At 56.5% G+C, this 12,397-nt stretch overlaps 1 protein-coding gene across 1 annotated transcript in view; it reads left to right on the forward strand.

Moving 5' to 3' along the window:
• The first annotated feature begins 295 nt into the window (after window positions 1-295).
• NOL6 (nucleolar protein 6) overlaps window positions 296-12,397 on the forward strand; it is a 29,244-nt gene continuing 17,142 nt past the window's right edge. The window contains 21 exon segments of the mRNA XM_087763717.1: window positions 296-372; window positions 460-684; window positions 1,664-1,771; window positions 2,038-2,217; window positions 2,730-2,898; window positions 3,696-3,830; window positions 3,974-4,137; window positions 4,628-4,748; window positions 5,066-5,124; window positions 5,289-5,337; window positions 5,340-5,374; window positions 5,907-6,022; window positions 6,430-6,607; window positions 7,008-7,069; window positions 7,702-7,768; window positions 7,929-8,077; window positions 8,836-8,899; window positions 10,783-10,923; window positions 11,219-11,336; window positions 11,547-11,701; window positions 11,939-12,102. Of these exon segments, the coding sequence (XP_087619843.1) occupies window positions 367-372; window positions 460-684; window positions 1,664-1,771; window positions 2,038-2,217; window positions 2,730-2,898; window positions 3,696-3,830; window positions 3,974-4,137; window positions 4,628-4,748; window positions 5,066-5,124; window positions 5,289-5,337; window positions 5,340-5,374; window positions 5,907-6,022; window positions 6,430-6,607; window positions 7,008-7,069; window positions 7,702-7,768; window positions 7,929-8,077; window positions 8,836-8,899; window positions 10,783-10,923; window positions 11,219-11,336; window positions 11,547-11,701; window positions 11,939-12,102 (2,465 nt within the window). The 5' untranslated portion in view covers window positions 296-366.

Below are 12,397 nucleotides of genomic sequence, written 5' to 3' on the forward strand. Positions count from 1 at the left end.
TCGGGACGACCCTGGGGCCGTGCCCCGTGACGGGCCCGAGGGGCACCGACCCCCGCCCCGAGTGGAGCCCCTTCCCCACAGCCCTGCGGGGCGGGAGCCACGCTGCCATCAAGCACCCGCAACCGCTGCAAAACGCTCCGCGCCCAGCACGACCTGCCGTAAAGCGAGGAAACAGCCCCACCCGCCCCCGCCCCGATCAAGCGCTCTCGGCTGCGTGGGCGGCTCTGTGGGCGGGGCGAGCCGGTGGGGCCAATAGGGATCCTTGCGCTGTACGGGCGGCCAATGGGGAGCGGCGTTTCGCGGCCAGCAGCGTGCGTGGCGCTGCACGTGGTGACTGGGCTTAGGCGCGGGCGTGCGGCGGCCGCCATGGCGGTGAGGAGGGGGCGGCGGGGCGGGGGGGGTCGGCGCACCGAGGGCCTGCGGGGCTCTGGGGCCAGCTCTGGCGTCTTCTCCCCTCAGGGCTCTCCGGAGGCGGCGGAAGAGGAGGCGGTGGCGGCGCAGGGCCGGGAGCCTTCCGCCGGGGGAGCGGCGCGGAGCGGGAAGAGGGCCGCCACGGCCGGGGCCGGGGCCCTGCAGCCGGCGAAGCTGAGCCGGGCCGAGCTCTACAAGCCGCCGACCAGCGAGGAGCTGAGCCAGCTGAAGGAGATGGAGGACCTCTTCTACTACAGCCTGCTCCGCCTGCAGGTCAGCCGTGGGCCCGCCGGCCCGGGCAGCTGCCCTTGGCCGCTCTGCCCCTCTGGGGGCTAAGCTGGGGGGGGGGGGGGGGGAGGCCGGGGAGCAGCGGGATCCCGGACCCGGAGCTTTCCGGGAACGGCCTGGGGAAGGGACCCCGGGCCGCTGGCAGGCCCCTGAGCCCTCTTGAGCCGGTAAATCCGGGCAGTGCCTCCTCCTCTGCAGGAGCTGGGCAGGGACAGAAGGCACAGGCTTCACAAGGCACGTATTCCCACCGTAATTCTTATTACCATCCCACACCAGGCTCTCTGCCTCTTTTGCACCATTAAAATTGAACCCTTCCAGCACTAACTGTAGGATGGTGGAAGCAGAAGCATTGCATCCGTCACTGCCGTGATTTGTTGCTTGTCGGGGCGAGGAAGTGACATCACCAGGTGCACCGGGCTCCTGCCTTTGACCAGCTTCTGTATGGGGCAGGAGGGTTGGTTTTTGCCCTGGGAACAAACTGTCTGTGTTAGGGGGAGGTGAGGCTGGTGACCAGATGGCTCCTTCTGGCTGTAACGCTGGTGATTTTGTGAGGAGCAGCTTTGATCTCTTGAAGATCTGCTGGTTTTGGTGGCAGGATCTCTAGGGCCTGCAAAATTATTTCCTGGACCTGATACTCTGTCATACAAAAAATGTTTCTGAGAGCAAAGCCTACATGAATCATACCAGTTTTTTTGTGTCTGGACCTTATGCAGAAGCTGGTGAGATGGAGTTCATTTCCATCCAGCACTTCCCAGGAGATGGCAGGAGCTGCGTTATCCTTCTGCCCCGTGGGCTGTCTGGACTCCCAGCTCTGGGCAGGGTTTGTGGAGAGGCTTGGGTGTTGTTCCCCAGCTCACCTGCTGCCCTCTTCACCAGGCTTGTAGTTGGTGCTGGAGGACAAGGTAAAGGGCAGGAGCAATTCCAGTGTTGCAGCTGCTTTTTGTGGTTCCCTTTCCCTCTACAGATTGAAGAGCTTCTGAAGGAGGTGACATTGAAGGAGATGAAGATTGATGCCTTCCTCCATGAAATTAACAGCTTGCTGAGTGCCATCCCAGAGACATCAGAAACTGAAGTAAGTCCCAGAGGGATGGAGGAGGCGGCAAGGCCCCTGTGTGGAGCAGGCTCTGCTGTGGCTGTACACGCAGAGGTTCCTGTGGAGCATGTCCCTTAGGGACTGAAAGAATATCACGTTACTTTATGTTGGAGAGGATAGGGGGCCGCTCCATCTTTAAGCTCTGGGTGCAGGTGCTTGCGGTTGTGTGAGGAGAGGGGTCCTGGTTTCTGCACATCTGCTGTTGGTGATGCTTAGAGCGTTTCACATGTCCTGTCTATTCCTAGCTCACCGACCAGGCCTGGCTTCCCAAGGGCATGAAGGTCCCATTCCTGCAGGTGCCGTTCAGTGTGAAGGGGAGGTTCCGCTTCCTGCCCCCAGCCAAGCTGAAGGTGGTGGGCAGCTACCTGCTGGGCACCTGCGTTAAGCCGGAGATCAACGCGGATGTGGTGGTGACCATGGTGCGGGTGAGTCTGGCCATGCCTGCTCCCAAATGGCCTGGGGCCTGGCTGAGCTCCGTCACCTCCTGTCCCCCACAGCCCCTGCCTTGCCCTCTCCGTTCCTGAGTGAGGTTGCGGCATCTGGACATGCAGTGTGGTGACTCCCACGAGGAGCTGGGGAGTGCAGTCTCACTGCTCACTCAATCAGAGCTTTCAGCTGCTTTTAGTTCCTCATGAGGATCTTCCTTCTCTCTGCTTGGGCTGAACCTCTTCCACATTGCCAGGGAGATAGATGCTGTCCAGCTTTGTACCCCATTGCATTTCTGCCCCAGCTCCCAAGTCTGTGTTACAGGGAGGGTGATATTTGCAGGCCCCTCTAGAGTTCCCTCCCCTTTCTCCCGACCAACTTGGAGCTCCTTGGGGCCGTAGCTGCATGGCTGCCTACGAGGCCAGGGGGAGCGGTAGGTGGTGTAGTGCCTCAGGCTGAAACAGGCTCTGCAGGCGGGTGAGGTGGGATTGCCCCATCCCTCTCTCTGCAGGAGATCTTCCAGGACAAAGATAACCTGAACCAGCGCTACCACCGGAAGAGAGCTCTGTACCTGGCCCACATTGCCCAGCACTTCTCCAAGGAGAAGCTCTTCGGCAGCGTGAAGTTTGCCTACGTGAACAGCAACCATCTCAAGCCCATCCTGCTCCTGAGGCCTCAAGGTAGCACTTGAGCCTTGCTCTGGTGCGGGCTTAGAGTGGATACTGGCATTAGGTGGAGGGTGGTGGTGGTGGTCTCATACCATCTAACAGGCCCTTTGGAGAGCGGTCAGTCTGGGGCTGTCGTCACAATTGGTGATAAATTTTTGGAGCTTCGATGCTCCTAGTTGTCCTCTCCCTCCACACAGAGCCTAATCTTCAAGGTCTCTTCCCCTCCCAATCCCCCTCTGCAGCTTGGCTGGGCTCCCCAGCCTTGGCCTTGCTGGCTGGCCCACCCTGTAGGTAGTTCAGGGAGTAAAGCAGACCCTACAAAAACATGTCTGTGTCTAGCGCTGTCCTTCCTGCCTTCTAGTCCTTCCTGCCTGCTCTTCCCAGCCCTGCTCCCCACCATCCTGTTGCCTTCCCCAGGCAGCTATGTGCAGCCTGGCTCTTCTCTGAGATGACGTGAGATGCATAGGCTGCTGGGTGCTGCTTGTTTCCACAGACCCCAGGCGATAGCGGGTTTGGGTCTGGGACAGGCAGTGGCAGGGCAAGGCCAGGGCAGGCAGGAGAGTGCTGGGGTACCCGACTGGCCAGTGAGGATGAAGATGGGACTTGAACATGAGCAATGTGACTTCAGGGTTATTGTTGACTCTGGGATGTGGTCACTCTCTGCTCTGAGATCATGTCCACTGCTGCTGAGCTTTGCTGGGAAGGAGCTTTTTCCTTTCCCCAAGCTGGGGATGCTCCCTGCTTTCTCAAGTTAGTCTCTGGGTCTCTGACATCTCTTCCTCCTGCACATCTGACCCCGGTGCTTACAGGCAAGGATGAGAAGATGGTCACCGTCTGACTCCATGCCTGTCCTGTCCCAGGTCTCTTCAAACCCAGCCGCTTCTATCCCAGCAAGAACAATGTCCGGACAGCCTGGTTCATGGAGCAAAGCACACCCAAAGAAGGTAGGGCCTGGGACTAGGGGAACACGAGCCTGCTTGGTTCAGCCAGAGGCTGCACGTAGTGCCCAGAGGTGGGTTCACTGCATCTGTTTTCTGTGAACAGGAGGTTTGTGGTTGGGTCCAATGTGCTGTTGTCCCCCACACAGGAGCCACCGAACCACCGACCCCGCATTACAACAACTCCATCCTCTGCAACACGGTGCTGCTGTCCCACCTGCACTTCTTGTCTAGTGCAGCCGCCGACTTCCCGGGTGCGAAGGATGGCCTGGCCCTTCTCAAAGTTTGGCTGAACCAGCGGCAGCTCAGCAAAGTACGTCCTGTGCCAGGGGACAGCGCAGGCTCTGCTTGCCTGGCGGAGCTGCCTTTAGCCTGCTCTCCCTTCCTGGGTGGAAGGGTGGTGGTTTGGTCCTGGTGGGTGGTGTGGTGGGCTTGTGACTCTGATTTGAGCTGTGTTGCGTTTCAAGGAGCCCCATCCTACCGTGTGGGTTGCAGTCAGTCTGTGTGTACCAGACAATCGTGCTTCTTTGAGATCCCTGGAATGATGTAGTGGGTTTTTGGGTTTGTTTTTTTTGGGGAATTAATCCCATTTCCCAAAGAACTTTGAGATGTTGCCTTCCTGCAAGGGGATCCATATCTCTGCTTGTTGTACAGGGCTTTGCCTCAATGTCTTCCTGGCTGGATTGGGGCTTGGGGGCTGCCCTGCTGGTGATGACAGAGGCCAGAAGCAGTCATGTGGGGTGGGCTCTGGGGCTCGTGGTGCCTCGTTGAGCTCTTGTTGACTCAGCCCTCTGTTTTCACAGGGCTTGGGGTGCTTCAGCGGCTTCTTGGTCTCCATGCTGGTTGCCTACCTGCTGATGAAACGCAAGATCATCAGGATGATGAGTGGGTACCAGGTGCTGAGGAGCACCCTGCAGTTCCTGGGTGAGTTTCCAGGGAAAGGCTGTTGTCAGCAGAGTCTCTGTACGAAGCCTGAATGTGGTGGGGAGAAGGGGGAATTGTGGTTTTTCTCCCTCTGATGCTGAGACCCTGTGGGTGAGATGGACAGATGGGTATGAGGCAGCAGAGCAGGGCTGGATGGAGCAGCTTCCAGAGGGGTGGGTAGTGGTGGAAGCCAGCATTGCATTGTAGCACGGTTTGTCTTGCGAGATGGCAGTGGTGTTGGCATGTAGCTGTACCACCCTCACCAGTGGGGGACATGTGGATGGTGGCGTGACTTGTTCCTTCCTGTCTGCCCACAGCCACCGCTGACCTGAGTGTGACAGGGATCAGCCTAGCGAGGGATGTGGATGCCTCCCTGGTAAGCAGCCCTCTGTGGGGAGGCCCGTGCCTGTGTCTGGCTGTGCTGCCAGCGCTGCCCGGGCAGGGGTGTGCCTGTTAAAGGGATGTCGAACGGCAAAGAGGTGGTGGTGCCTTGGTGTCTGTGCTGCGCCATGGCACTAAGAACTGTGCTTGCTCTTCCAGCCTGTCCTGGATGACTTCCACCATGTGTTTGAAGTGGTCTTTGTGGATCCCTCTGTACTGATATGACTGCCAGCAAATACCACCAGGTACCAGGCAGGTTGTGATGGCATCCTGAGATGCTGCCTTTGGAGCAAGCTGAGGCAGACAGAGGGTAGTTAGATGTCTTGGAGGAGGATGTTGGATGTGTGGAGGGGGTTCAGTGTTGCTTTTTAAGCTTTTAGCATCCATCTCCAGCTCTGAAGCTTGGAAGTGAATTTTAAGACTTGGACATAGTGCTGGCTTACCTGTCTTGCTTGAATGATGGAGGAAAGTTGTTTTCCTCTTTGTGGGCACCTTTGGGTGAAGCCAAGCAGCTGTTTAGCAGAAATAACTGTTTTGGAGCAGAAAAAAAAATGCCCTGATGGAAGGGATATCAAGGAAGGACTGTCTGGCCAACAGTGACAGCTGTCAATGACTTGGCTTCACACTGAGGACAGAGGCTGTCTGAGATCAGGGTCTGCTGGGGACCATGGAGCAGGGGCGGCCATGGTTGATGGGGGAGCATTGGTGACCACTGCTGGAGGGATTTGCTTTCTTTCTCCCCTCCCATTCATGCTCTTGCTCTGTCTTCTTGCTCAGGTCCAGTTCGAAGCCAAGCGCTCCATGGAAATTTTGGATGATCGGATGGTGGATGGCTTTCAGGTGCTGCTCATGACCACGAAGCCCATGCTCAGAGCCTTTGACCATGTCTTCCAGTGAGTCTCTGTGCTGGCAGGGTAATGCTGAGGAGCCTGTTCAGAGAAGAATGGGCTGCTTCTGGCTTTGGACTGGGGTGGATGTGAACCTGCCTGGTGGGAGGTGGCCCTGCTAGTTTTGAGATAGACACTGGTGCCTCTTGCATTTGGCCATTCTGCTTTTACTGTCTAGATACCCTCGCGGGAGGAGGAGGGCAATGCTTTGGCCTTTGGGAATGATGGCTGTCCCAAGGGCCAACATCTCCTGTGGTGCATCCTGAGATGCCAAAGTGCAGTGTTTCTTCTTGTAGCCCCCATCCTGGGCCAGGACCCTCAGCTCTCCACTTTATCCATCCTCTAGCCTACCTCTCTCTCAGAAAGGATTTGGTGGCAGGGGTGGATGACCAGCTTCTCTTCTTCTCCTGTAGCCTGAAGCATGTCTCCAAGCTGCAGGGTGCCTGCAAGAAGATGCAGCTGCTGAATGAGCTGATGGATCGGGGTGGGAACTACGTGGCTGCGGCCCTTCCCTTCATTGTCTCGCTGCTGGCCCGTGGGCTGGCCAGGAGAGCGCTGCTTGTGACTCACTCCTTGCCCCAGATCCCTGAGGTAATGCAACTCTGCAATGACATTGCATCCTTCGCAGGACGTGGGGTCTTGTGTGTCCCTCATGGCACTGCTGGGCACAGGGAGGGGATCTTTGCTCTCTGGGGGAGGAGATAGGCCTGTCTCCTTTGTGGGGAATACAGGACCTGAGGCCCTGCACTGGGTGTGGGGTGCAGCTGGGAGGCTTGGTTTGGGCAGAATTCCTGGCCCAGCAATGGGGCAGGGTGAATGCAACCGGTTTTCCCATCAGGGAGACCTATTAAATGAGGCTTTCCTTGTCCATGCTTGTCCAGGCACCCAAGAGCATGTAGCAGGAGGTTCATCTAGTAGCCCGATATCCCAGCAGCTGCTGCTACAGCAACCTCATTTCTCCTTGTGCTTCATGTTCCCCATTTTCCTGCAGTGGCTGATTGACACTGAGCCCCCAAAACACAAGGATGTTGGGCCCCTGAGGTTTGGGCTCCTGTTTCATAGAACCATAGAATGCTTTGGGATGGAAGGGACCTTTAAAGGTCATCTAGTCCATCCCCCCTGCAATTGGCAGGGACATCTGCAACTAGATCAGGTTGCTCAGAGCCCCATCCAGCCTGGCCTTGAGTGTTTCCAAGGATGGGGCATCTACCACCTCTCCGGGCGACCTGTTCCAGTGTTTCACTACCCTCATCGTGAAAATTTTTTTCCTTGTGTTTAGTCTAAATCTACCCTCCTTTAGTTTAAAACCATTACCCCTTGTCTTGTCTCCGCAGACCTTGCTAAAAAGACTATCCCCATCTTTCTTATAGGCCCCCTTTAAGCATTGAAAGGCTGCAAATAAGGTCTCCTCGCAGCCTTCTCTTCTCCAGGCTGGACAACCCCAGCTCTCTCAGCCTTTCCTCATAGCAGAGGTGTTCCATCCCTCTGATCATTTTTGTGGCCCTCCTCTGGACCCTCTCCAACAGGTCCATGTCCTTCCTGTGCTGAGGACCCCAGAGCTGGACGCAGTACTCCAGGTGGGGTCTCACCAGAGCAGAGTAGAGGGGCAGAATCACCTCCCTCGACCTGCTGGCCATGCTTCTTTTGATGCAGCCCAGGATACGGTTGGTTTTCTGGGCTGCGAGAGCACATGTTTGTCCCGAGTTTGCTGCCAGCACGCTGGAGAAGGGACTACAGGCTGATCACCCTGAGGTGAGGGGAGCCCTGCTTGTGCCGAGTGGGGTGGAGCAGAGCTAGTGTTGTGCTGTGGTTGCAGATGGCTGAAGGGGTGTCTGGTGGTCATGGGAATGGTTTGGTTGGCTCCAGTGGTGACCCGTGTCCCTGGCCTGGCTTGGCCAATGTCGCCCTGCAGGCCCTGGACTTTCGGACCTTCTGGGGGGAGAAATCAGAGCCGTGGCAGTTCCAGGATGGCAGCATCTGTGAGGCAGTGGTGTGGGAGGCTGACACCATTTGCCAGAAATGCCTCATTCCTGAGCAGATCGTCAGGCACCTGCTGAAGCTATAAGTCATACCAAGCAGCAGCTGAGGCTGGGAGACCTGCAGCTGTGTGGGGTCACTGCTGCTCTCCTGGCTTGTGCCACACCCCTGGTAACCCTATTGTCAGCTTTGTGCTTTGGGGGATGTTGTGGGTCATTTTGGCTTTGTGAAATCTGGAAGTCATTTCAGTTGTGGTCCTGATGCTGTGAGCTGCTTCCCAAGAGAAAGTGGGGAGGGCAAGCACATGGTGCTATAGCTTCTGCTGATGGCAATGCTAAGGGCAAGGAGGCAGCATGGTCCTGCCCTTACATGCAGATGGGACGTTGGGACACTCATTGTTGGCAGAGATGGAAGAGAAGCTGTCTGGACCTTGCAGGATGTTTAATGAAATCCTCTGAGACCCTGTAGTGGTTCACAAGGTTGAGACTCCCTACAGCATTGGAAAGCCTCCCTGTGGCAGTTTAGACCTTCTGCCAAAAAATGAGACCCTCTTGCACAGAACAAAGGGGTTGCCTGGGCCTCTTTATCCTGACTCAAGGAGGGGTCTTGTGAGGAAAGGCTGCACATTGGCAGCTTCAGCTTTGAATCCTGTGAAGCTGAATGAGTTGTGCTGCAACTTGGGCATGGGAGGAATGCACAGAGATTGGTATCCTCACCATGACCTTCTTGTATGGAGGGGTTCCTTGGTCTTAGACTGACCCTTGCCTGTGGGCACAGCATGCAGTGTCAGGATGGATGCATTGATGTGTCATAGCTCTGATGCTCTGTTGTCTTCCATGTAGCCACATGGACATTCCCGAATCTTCCATCTGCTATACTGGAGCCCTGCTGGAGTCTGGGACTCCAGTCTGAGACTGGGCAAGAGGTACAGTTGTTCCCCCAGTGGGGCCGTAGGTTTCTCAGGGAAGGGAGGTATGGGAAGGGCTAAGAGGAGGTCATTTTAGCTTTGTGGCCCTGAGGCAGCTAAGTGGTTCCCAAGAGAAGAAAGTGAGGGTAATGAAAATGCCTGCCTGTGGGCACTTGGATGGGCAGTGTGGTGTTCTCCTTGGATCTGCTGAGCCTTTCGTGCCAACCAAGGCATAGCTGCTGAAGTCCTCTTTTTCTGGTAGCCCCTACATCCCATTTTCTCCTGCAAGCATCCCACTGGCTTCCTCTTTCTGCTTGTGTCCACTATGTCTGCATTGTCTGAGGATATATCACTGTCCCACTGTGCTCCTCTGGCTGCACCTTTCAGGTCCTGTGTCCTTCAGGACATAGGCTAGACACTCCTGTGCTTTCATCCCATAGGCCCACCTGGGAAACCCAAAAGGATCTTTCCTGTCATGCTGCAAAGTGCTAGACCATGCCCACCAAGCCCTCCCTAGTGTTGCAGCTGAATGTGCATCTGAAACAAAGAAAAAGATGCGTCTTGGAGACTGGGAAATGTTCCTCTCCCTACTTCTGTTCTTCAGCTTGTGAAATTAAAGCCTGGAGATATTCCATGAGCACTTTGCACCACTTTGCTGGTCTTTGGTAAAACCTGCTTTTTACCTGGTTGGATGGAGGAGGAAATTGTTTCCTTTCCCCTTTTTAAGAGCAAAGGGGACCAAATCTGACTGAAAGTCTCCTGTGCCAGGACCAGCTGTGGTCTGGGCAGAGCTGCATGTCAGATTTGGGGTGAGATGCAAGTTCCTGCAGCCTGCTGTGTGGCAAAGCAGCAAAACCTGCGTGCGCTGTGTCCCTGCAAGCTAGCCTGGGGTGAGCAGGGTGGATAAACACCACGCTGAGAGGGGATGCACTTTCCCGGAGCCGGAGGGGCATTTAGGAGTCCGATTGTTGCTAGTCCTTGACAAATGAAGGATAAACTTTCTCTTGTGCACAGGGCAGTGGGCAGGAGTGTCTGTCTCTGCTCCTCCTTGTTTACAGGCAGCCTGGGGAGTCTGCGGTGGTCGGGGGACATGGGGGATGAGGGAAGATGGATGGTGCAGCCAGCTCTAGAGACAGGCAGGACAGGGATTTGTTGTTCGTGGTGCACCCCACAGAGGGTGCTGCTGCTCCACCAGAAAGCCCAGGCTGGCTGGCTGCATGCAGCTCGACTCAGCTGCGTCTGAGCTGAGTGGTTTGGTGTTGGTGATGTCTCCTCCTCCTCATTCGGGCTCCTCTGCTGTGCTTTGGGGAGGTGGAAGCAGCAAGGGCAGTGGCAATTCTCCTTTTGGTGCTTTTCATGCACCTTCCCCAGGGCTCCTGCAGTGCTCTGGATATTTTCGGGTTTTGCTTTTGCCTTGCTTCACAGATCTGCCTTGGCTAAGGATGTAGTTGGAGCAGTTTTCTGTTAACTGCCACCTCTGTTGGCATCGTGGTAACTGTCAGGGAAGCAGTAGCAGAGCTCACCTTGCCAGTGTATGATTTCTTTACCTGCAAATCACTCTTAGCTTCTCCCTTCCTAGGGAGAAAGCTGGCGATACAGCTCTTGATCCTGTCATAGTGTCTTGCACAGGAAAGAATTTTACTTGCTGCTTGAAACGCAGCCTCTAGGATGCCTGTGGCTGCTGGGGAACCACAGTCTTGCCCTTTGCTTCCCTCTCTTTTACCTCCCCATTTTGCTGAGTGCTCTTGCCAGAAGCTGCTCCCTGGGGTGACAGTCCTGGCTCCTTGGAGCTTGGCTGCAATGCCAACCTGAGAGGGAGGTGAAGTGGGTGTCTGTGCAGGAGCGGGAGATGTGAATGGAGAGGCTCCCTGTGTGTCCGCAGGCATCAGGGACGGGTGAGGAGGCCATGGTCAGCGTTGTCTGCTCCTACGATGACCTGAGCCGCAAGCTGTGGAACCTGAAAGGGCTGCCGCTGACGGTGACGGCTGTGCAGGGCGTCCATCCAGCCCTCCGGTACACGGATGTGAGTGTCCCTGGGCACAGCCCAGGAGGGTCTGTGAGGAACTGGGGGGAGACCCTGGGCTGAGAGGGGACAGAGAGAATTAGTCACTCTCTGCTTTTATGGCTCCTGAGAGCCCTTGGGGTGATGCAGTGCCTCTTCTTTGCTGTCCCGTCCCTGGGGCTGGCTGTGCACAAGTTGACCAAGCCCTCCATGGTGGGGAGCTTTGCTGGAGCGGGAGGTTTGGGGTGAGGGGGTGCATGATGCCCCAGGCTTTCTGCTCCCTGTTCTCAGTCCCTGGGTGGCTGTTCTCTCCCAGGTCTTCCCTCCCATTCCCATGAAGCCAATTTACTCCTTCCATACCCGAATCAGGACCAAGCACTTGCTGCTTCCCTCAGAGGAGAAGCCCTGCCCGGCCTACATAGCCCCTTTGAAGAGTAAGTGGGGAGAGACGTGAGCGGGAGATGATTTGGTGGGGTAAGCAGAGGCACGCGGCCATGCTGGCTCTGTTACTGCTGTGTTGGTGTGCCGCAGGCCGGAGCAGAGCCCCAGCTCCTCCTGCTGTAACCTCTAGTCCCAGCCACTCCCATCCAACACCTAATTTCTGTGTGGGGCTCACTGGCCTCCTGCTGTCACTTTGCCCCCAGTCATCTGCCACATGGAAGGCAGTGGCCAGTGGCCACAGGACAAAGAAGCCATCAAGCGCATCAAGGCGGCTTTCCACCTCCAGCTGGCTGAGCTCCTCCAGCAGCAGCACCAGCTGGTTTGCAGACCTGCGGTCACCCACACTGATGTGTACAAGGTAGGGGGGTGATGGGGACCTTCTCCAGACCTGACTTGTTATCGAGGAGGCAGGCGGGGGGGCTGTGGCAGTGGTCCTACTGGACAAAACCAGGATTTGGATGGTGGGCCTAGGAAGAAGCATAGTGAAACTGTTCTGATGCTAGGATGCTGCTGTTGTGTCCCTGGGGTGCAGTGTAGCCCACCAGCCTGCTTATGTTACCACCAAGCCTGACTTCATCTTATGCTCCCATCTCAGGATGGCTACGTTTTCCGTCTCCAAGTAGCCTACCACCGGGAGCCCCTGATCTTGAAGGAAGTGGTCACCCCAGAAGGGATGCTGAAGTACCAGGACACAGAGGAGTCTCGGCAACTGGAGCTGGAGACGTTGCATCTGCCCTATCTAACCAGCTCCTTGCATGGGTAGGTGAGGCGGGGGGTCCCTTGGGGGGGTCCAGGACATGGGACGTGGCTGCAAGCCAGCATGGAGGTGCTCTTGGATGTTGGAGGGTGATAGTGGGGAGAGGAGCTCGCCGTGGGAAGTGGCCCTTCTGCCCACCTCGTGAGAGACTCTGTGGGAGGATGGAGGGACGAATGTGGTTGGGGGCAGCACTAGTTGTCCCTGCTGTCACATCCAAGGTCATTGGTATGGGGAGACAAGTACCAAAGAGCTGCATGGTTAGAGAGGAGCATGTGGCAGCATTTCCCCTTCATTTCC

Source organism: Nipponia nippon, unplaced genomic scaffold (genome assembly GCF_047370975.1).
Source record: "Nipponia nippon isolate SJK-2023a ecotype South Korea unplaced genomic scaffold, ASM4737097v1 scaffold_29, whole genome shotgun sequence".
Lineage (NCBI taxonomy): Eukaryota > Metazoa > Chordata > Aves > Pelecaniformes > Threskiornithidae > Nipponia > Nipponia nippon.